This window comes from Neophocaena asiaeorientalis, unplaced genomic scaffold, assembly GCF_003031525.2.
Source record: "Neophocaena asiaeorientalis asiaeorientalis breed wild unplaced genomic scaffold, Neophocaena_asiaeorientalis_V1.1 scaffold32, whole genome shotgun sequence".
Lineage (NCBI taxonomy): Eukaryota > Metazoa > Chordata > Mammalia > Artiodactyla > Phocoenidae > Neophocaena > Neophocaena asiaeorientalis.
Window position 1 is genome coordinate 7,043,192 of NW_020185327.1, and position 8,309 is coordinate 7,051,500.

General features: G+C 44.3%; 1 protein-coding gene across 4 annotated transcripts in view; it reads right to left on the reverse strand.

The window, feature by feature from the left end:
- Positions 1–2,596: 2,596 nt before the first annotated feature.
- The window catches only part of PLEKHB2 (pleckstrin homology domain containing B2), a 45,994-nt gene continuing 40,281 nt past the window's right edge, over positions 2,597–8,309 (reverse strand). For all 4 annotated transcript variants that reach the window (XM_024734489.1, XM_024734490.1, XM_024734488.1 and 1 more), the window contains one exon: positions 2,597–5,377. In XM_024734489.1, coding sequence (XP_024590257.1) covers positions 5,241–5,377 — 137 coding nt within the window. In that variant the 3' untranslated portion in view covers positions 2,597–5,240. The remainder of the gene's footprint in view (positions 5,378–8,309) is intronic.

Sequence of the window (8,309 nt, forward strand, 5' to 3'; positions counted from 1 at the left end):
ATCAGGAGCCATGATGCTCAGTGAATACTTGATGGAATGAGCAAATTTAATTTATTAAAGAACAAATGGTTGGAATGACTATACTCCTTGCTGGACAGGGTGAATGTCTTTCTCTAGGTGCAAACCTGCCCATCAGTTGGTAAGTAGGGAAAGAAATAACTGAGCAACAAAAATACTCTGTGACCAAATGACATCTGTGTTATGTGAACCAACAATTTACATGGAATTTGCTACCACCCACTTCACTAATCAGTAAATACTGTGCAAATGAGGGTGAATAGCAGCCTGACTTGGCACTGAGTGTTGAAGATAGTGGACCATCAGTATTTACCATTTACTGTGGCTCAGCAACAGCTGTGGCCAGGGCAACTTCTTCCTGAGCTCAGACTACACCTCCCAGACCCCCTGCATGGCACCAGGGCCACGTGACTAGCTCTCCCCACCGGAATGAGAGCAGAACCTCGGGCACCGCTGCCAAGCTGAGGAGCGGGCTGTGTCTTCACCATCTTTCACTGCCAGCAGGATGCAGAAGCTCCCTGAGGACTCCAAGGCACCCGAGAGCAGCAGCTGCGGTCTCCAAATGAGTACCTGGGGCAGAATCTCCCTCCCGAGCAAACCACAGTGGACGCGGCTTGAGCAGCAGAGCTTGTGGCCTTCAGCTCCTGCGGTGGCTTATCACAGCAGTCAGCCTCTGTGCATACAGTTCTCTAACACCCAGTCCCAGGCCCTGGTGTCATCCTGGAGGCACTCAAGACAGTTCCGCTCCAGGGAGCCCTGTCATCCACTAGTTGCACACTATCAGAGAGAACACAGTACCTCCAAGAGTCCCATGCTGGGATGAGTCACTTTTGTACAGTATCCTTCATCATAGCATTCTTAGCAAAAGTAAAAGGGTACTGGATGAATTACAGGACAAATAAAATGAATGGGCAAGTTCCTTACGTGCTGGTATAGAAATACCTCAGATATGTTAAGTGAAAAAAAAAAAGGATAAAACAGCATACATCAGCAGTCTTCAAGGTATGATCCAAGGAACCCTGAGGGTACCCAAGACCCTTTCTGAGGGTCTGCAAGGTCCTCCCTTTCCAACTATGTATCTATGTGAGGCTGTATTTCCTTCTATACTTCAACCAAAAGACAAGTAACAACAGACTGAACGCATAAGCAAACAGGCAAATCCAGCTATTAAGCCCGATGTTAAACTTTTTCAAACGTGAAAACACTCTGCCTCACTGATTTTGTATTGGAAAATATTTTTTATCAAGTCTATTTTTTAAATATAATGGGTTTACCATTTCTTAAGAAAGTTTTCAAATTTCTCAATTTTATTTTCTAATATGGTAAATAATGATAGATATAACTCACCTTAAAGACCTCTTGGGAAGCCTCAAAAATTTAATACTGTAAAAGGATCCTGAGACTAAGAAGTCTGAGTACCACTGGTGTATATACTACCCTTATTTTGTAAAAAAAGGAAGAAAAATAAGAATTTATCTTTGTACTGGCTTATATAAGCATGAAGAAAAACTCATGAAGGATAAATAAACCAGTATGAGTGGTTAAGCAAAGAGAAGATAGGAAATGGGTAGATGCAAGAAACTTTACTGAATCCTTTCTTTCATTTTGAAGCTGTGTGTGTGTGTGTGTGTGTGTGTGTGTGTGTGTGTATAACCTATTCAAAAACTGAAAAAAAAAAGAGCCAGAGGCAGCAAGGGCCAGCATGATGGAAGATGAGAATAAAGTCCAGCTGAAAAGTAGAAGGGCTTACAAAGGCTGTGTGGAGTGTCTCCCCTACCCGACATCCAGAAATAAGTGTCCCCAGGCAAAATACTAGAGTCTTCTCCCCTAAAGAAATGAAACCAACAGACCCAGAGCTTCTAGTATGAGATTCCTAATCTTAAACTATTACAGGCAACCACACATCACAATTTAATCAAAGTCTGCAACAGGCGAGATAAACAGAAAAGCTAGCCTGGAAGAGAGTGAGGTAATGCAGAAATGAAAAAAAAATGTAAATAATTTTTTAAAACAAAACAACAAAAACACAAAGTCGTGTACCCAAAGATATTGCAGAAGTTACTGAACCCACAAGGCCAAGTAGATCTGGTTGAGGAAGATACTGTCAGTTTTTTAATAGTCATCCTAGAAGTACTGACCCCTGTGATGTTCTTGTGGAAATTACTCTCATATACACGTGGCACAGGGAAAAAGAATACGTTTTAATATCAGATATAAATGTTTCATTTACTACCTGTGCGCTCCCAAGAAAAGAATTTAACTTCTGAGCCTCAGTTTCATCCAGAGTAACTTGGATAATACATCCCTTATGGAGTTAATATAGGAATTTAATGTTATTGTTTTCTGATGTGACAATACATTCCCTAGCACTTATGGAATGCTCAATAAATGGCATTCTTATTGCCTGTGATGCAGCAGAAAAAGCTGACTGTGTTACTAGAAAATAAATGAAAAAACAAAACAAAACCAGATTCATGGTTGTCAGAGTGAGGGGGTGGGGGATGGGAGAAACGCATGAACCGTTTTTATCTTTATAGTTTAAATAAACTGAATTAAAAAAAAATAGAAGTCAATGAAATATGCTTTAAGGTTAACAATCATTTAATGTATTAACATTTTCACTTATAAACATACAATTTGCATATACAGGGAAAAATAGGTTCTGAGGACACAACAGAATACTAGAGACAGGCAAGCAATCAGAAAAAAAGATTAACCCTAGGAGAAAAAAATGGAACTGCATCCCATGCTGGTGTCTACATAAACTTGGGAAGGAGAAAGATCACACAGTATCACAAGTAATGTAGAAAACAAATGTGGGTCATTCTGTCTCAATGGCAGGAACTTCTCCCATGATCCAGATCTTCTGTCCCGGTCTGGCCCGTTTTATGAATGATGATCTGAAACAACCACGGGTCTCTCCCTTCTCTTTACATCTAAGACCCTGAAGTTAACTCAAGGAACTAAAAGAACAGAGCTAAGAAACAAGCCAACTGGCATGTGTGCAATGTCAACAGCCAACCAGTTAAAAGTACACGTGGAAGTAAAATACTGACTAAACCTGAACAAGTTCCTTCCAACTCACCTTCTTGATTTAGGATTACCTAAGCGCTAGCATCTATGAGAGCTGGGGCCAGGGAAATGAAGTATCTCAGCCCATCTTTATACAGAGTATGCATTTCCTCTCAGGATCAAGTCACTAGTGACAGTGAACTTCCAGACTCAACTACAGTTGCCCAGTGGGGCTGGCCCCGCTGGGGACAGGGACTGAAGATGGGGGGCACACGTGTGCACGAGTTTCAGTCCATAGCTCTCCCCCTTCTGTCAGAGGGAAGCCAGGGAAACACAAGGAGACCATCTGCTTCAAGGGCGTTTCACTGACGTAACTCGGTACCGGTGGTTCCAGTAACTCCAAGTTCAAAATGATGCAACATTAAAAACTGAGTTTAGTATTTTGTAAGTAAAACATACAGCTCGAATAATGATTACCATCTGAAAAGAACCATTCTTACTACATACGACGTAAAATAACTAAAGCAACATTTTTAACCATGAAAGCCAGTGTCGTCACACATCACATCTGGCAACTTTCCACCATGTCAAACATCCAAAGAGATGACAGCCAAGTATACTTCTTTTCAGCTGGAAACAGACTCTCCAGTGTCAACAAGTGCAATAGAATTGGCTAGGAAAACACACCTGTGGTCACCACAAAGTTCATTTGGCATCTGGTTTCATACGGAGATAGATCTATTTAAGTCTGCCTTAGAGATGGAGTGGGTTGATCAGTGAAACAAAAGACTATGTATGTAACTGCCCACATAGAATAAAAACGGAATTTGTGCTACTAGGAGTGTATTTTATGGAAAATCGGGTCACATGGAGTACAGGAGCAGAGACCTTCAATGCGCTAAACTGCCTTTGTAAAAGTACATTTTTAAAAGCATGCAGGACAGAAAACTGGAATAACTGATGTTTTAAAATTTACATAAAGAAAGAAATAAGAAAAATGCACGAAGTCTTCCAGAGCTTCACACATAGTTGGGGCTCAAATTAAATGGTTTTAAGCTTCTCTGTGACATTTGAGTCAAGAATGAAAACAAGGCCAGTGTCCTGGTCAGGTGGAGTAATACCCTGAGCAGGTCATTCATGTCCTCAGGCCGCAACTCCCATCTGTAACCTGAGTCTCCCCCACCATGCCACCACCAGGGCTCCACGCACCCCAGTGCTCAGGGACAGCCACAGTGCCCCAGTCCTGCACAGGACAGGAAACGGGCTCTTTAGCAGCCTTCAGAAGGGTGGGAAAGAGGACCCTCAGTGCAGCCCAATCCCCTGAAACAGTAACACTGTAACTATGGCTCTCATTCCACTTTCCTCACCATTCTCTTAGTATTACTTTCTCAACAAGTAGAAAAATAAGCTATAGGTAGGCTGAAGTGGCAATAAAAATACTCAAACACTTAAAACATGATGCCTCTGAATAAAGCAAATCTACCTCTACACACTTGTCTGTAATTGTTTTGTCCTGTTCACGTTTTAAATGATAAAGCCCTAAAACGCTGAGACTCAAGCCGACTCCTAATTTGGGATGTTTTCCAAGGATCACTACCAAAAACAAACTAGTAACAATAAAATGAAAAGCATCATTTTAAAGCGGGGGATCTGCCATCCCGCCCATCAGCCTAAGCAGTCGGTTTTGTTGGAAGCCTGCAGAGCCCCAGAGGCTGTGGCGATATCACACCTTTGCCTCAGGAAGGTTCCAGCCTACGACTCCTGAAGTAACGTGCATCCAGGTCTGGTCTGAGGTTTCAGAGTCTGGCATTAAACCAAAACAGCTGCAGTTCTTCTTGCCACAGTCACTCACCACTCATACATCACGACGTTACTCGCGTAACACTAAAATAACTACCCCTTAAGCACTAAGGCCTAACTCTAAAAGGAAAATGCCCTTTCCAAACAGGTGTGTTCAAATAAGGTATTCTGAGAGTTCCATAAAAAAACTCCTAGAATGAGCCAGTGCCCCCAAACAGTCCACGTTTTAACAGCACTCCAAAGCCTTCTCCATGGTACATATATGGATTAGTTATAAGTATGATGTCACTACTTTCAAAAGAACTACTAAAACTATTATTAAAAACATTTATAACAAACAGAAATGCCCTGCAAGGTATATTATTGCACCCAGGGTATCAGAAGCTATGCACATCCAGGTTCCAAGGACTCTAGAAGACCCAGAACAGAGACCCTAAGGCCATGCCTGTGGCTGCTCCAGCCAGCATGCCCAGCGCCAGGTCACTGTCATTGTCATGATACCGCTCACGAATGATGACTTGGTTGGCAGGCTGCTGTCCATAAAGTCCTAGAAAAGAAGGAAAAAATAGGAGCAGTTTGTGAAGTCCAACATTCACTCAAAAAGATGGCTCACTTGACTGGGACCCTTCCTGAGGTTTCTCCATGCACTGCACCCCTCCCTCGGAGCGCTGGTGGGGTGACTGCAGTGAGTGCTCCCCAGATCTCCCCCACCACAGACGAAGGTGACTGGACTTGGCCAAGTGAGGAGGACACCTCCATTTCTAAGATGGCACTAAGAGAAAATCAAGATGCGCAGCTTCCCAAGGTCCACAGTCCCAGACACTGCAGAGAGCAGAATCCTAATGGAGCGGCAACCCCCAGCCTCCAATGTCCACTTCAGCCCCGCACATTCTGCTCGTCAGGATGGCAGGCAGACGAGGAGTGTGGGAGACACACAGAGCCTAGAGACAATGGAAGAGTCAAGAATCCCCACTGACAGCTAAGAAGAAAAACCCACCTAGAAGTTAATTAGCTTCTTAGTATTCATGCAAACCGTTTTTAAATTAAACCTTTAATCTGCTAACCTAACCTGCTCTTCATTTTTAACCTTATGTCTTTATGGGGAAAAATATTTATGCTAGGGGGAAAACTTCTAAAAAGCAAACTTTAAACAAATTTAAAATTTATTTGCACAATTAGAGTTTACAACTGGAAATGTATTGCGTGTTCTCTTCTATGCTTCACAATATATTGTCCAATAGCTAATTAGCTTTAAAATTGCTCACATATAGTGTTAACTTTCCTCCTTGACTCACTATCCCCTTAGCAGTTCAACCCTAGGAAAAAGATTAATCCAATAGTGATATGTCCACGTAGATGAAGAATGGAAGTGAAAGTAACAGTGACACTAAAGGCTAACATCTACAAGTGCTTACTAGTCTAAGCACTTATAGTATTACAAGCATTTACATTCATTGACTCAATTAATCCTTACAAGAACCCTATGAGTCGAGCTTCCTGTTATCCCTATTTTATAGACAGGCAAAAGTGAGGCACACGGGGGTTGAGGGCAGTATGTTTAAACTACAAAACTGGTGAACTGTAGCATTCACTATCACAGCCTTGAAATTTAAATAATTTCAATTAGGCAACTCCAACTAGTGAAATGTAATACAGTAGGAACCTGTAAGCTGATCTAATTAAAAGATCCTCTGGAGAGGAGAGGGGGAAGATGGCAGAAGAGTAAGATGCGGAGATCACCTTCCTCCCCACAGATACACCAGAAATACACCTACACGTGGAACAACTCCTACAGAACACCTACTGAACGCTGGCAGAAGACCTCAGACCTCCCAAAAGGCAAGAAACTCCCCACGTACCTGGGTAGGGCAAAAGAAAAAAGAAAAAACAGAGGCAAAAGGATAGGGACGGGACCTGCACCAGTGGGAGGTAGTTGTGAAGGAGGAAAGGTTTCCACACACTAGAAGCCCCTTCGTGGGTGGAGACTGCGGGTGGCGGAGGAGGGAAGCTTCGGAGCCGTGGATGAGAGTGTGGCCACAGGGGTGCGGAGGGCAAAGCAGGGAGATTCCATCACAGAGGATCGGTGCCAACCGGCACTCACCAGCCCGAAAGTCTTGTCTGCTCACCCACCGGGGCAGGCGGGGCTGGGAGCTGAGGCTCGGGCTTCGGTCGGAGTGGCGGTGTGAACACAGCCTAAAGGGGCTAGTGTACCACGGCTAGCCGGGAGGGAGTCCGGGGAAAAGTCTGGACCTGCCGAAGAGGCAAGAGACTTTTTCTTCCCTCTTTGTTTCCTGGTGCACGAGGAGAGGGGATTAAGAGGGCTGCTTAAAGGAGCTCCAGAGACGGGCGCAAGCCGCAGCACCGGTCACTCTCCTCACCTCCCTGCCGGGGAGCCTGTCCAGCCCGCCACTGCCAGGGTTCCGGGACCCGGGGACAACTTCCCCGGGAGAACGCACGGAATGCCCCGCACTCCGTACCCCTCCCTCCCCTCGGCCTGAGTGAGCCAGAGCCCTCGAATCAGCGGCTCCTTTAACCCCATCCTCTCTGAGAGAAGAACAGACACCCTCTGGTGACCTACACGCAGAGGCGGGGCTAAATCCAAAGCTGAGCCCCGGGAGCTGTGCGAACAAAGAACAGAAAGGGAAATCTCTCCCAGCAGCCTCAGAAGCAGCGGATTAAAAAGCTCCACAATCAACTTGATGTACCCTGCATCTGTGGAATACATGAATAGACAACGAATCATCCCAAATTGAGGAGGTGGACTTTGAGAGCAAGATTTATGATTTTTTCCCCTTTTCCTCTTTTTGTGTGTATGTGTATGCTTCTGTGTGAGATTTTGTCTGTATAGCTTTGCTTTCACCATTTGTCCTAGGGTTCTATACGTTTTTTTAATTTTAAATTATTTTTTATTTTAATAACTTTATTTTATCTTACTTTATTTTATTTTATCCTCTTTCTTTCTCTTCTCCCTCTCTCCCTCTCTCCCTCTCTCCTTCTCTCTCCCTCTTTCTCTCCCCTCCCTTCTCTCTCTCTCCTTCTACTTTTTCTCCTTTTTATTCTGAGCCATGTGGATGAAAGGCTCTTGGTGCTGCAGCCAGGAGTCAGTGCTGTGCCTCTGAGGTGGGAGAGCCAACTTCAGGACACTGGTCCACAAGAGACCTCCCAGCTCCACATAATATCAAACGGCAAAAATCTCCCAGAGAGCTCCATCTCAACACCAGCACTCAGCTTCACTCAATGTCCAGCAAGCTAACGTGTGGGACACGATATACCAAACAACTAGCAACACAGGAACACAGCCCCACCCATGAGCAGAGAGGCTGCCTAAAATCATAATCAGTCCACAGACACCCCAAATCATACCACCAGACGTGGACGTTCCCAACAGAAAGACAAGATCCAGCCTCATCCACCAGAACACAGGCACTAGTCCCCTCCACCAGGAAGCCTACACAACCCACTGAACCAACCTTAGCCAC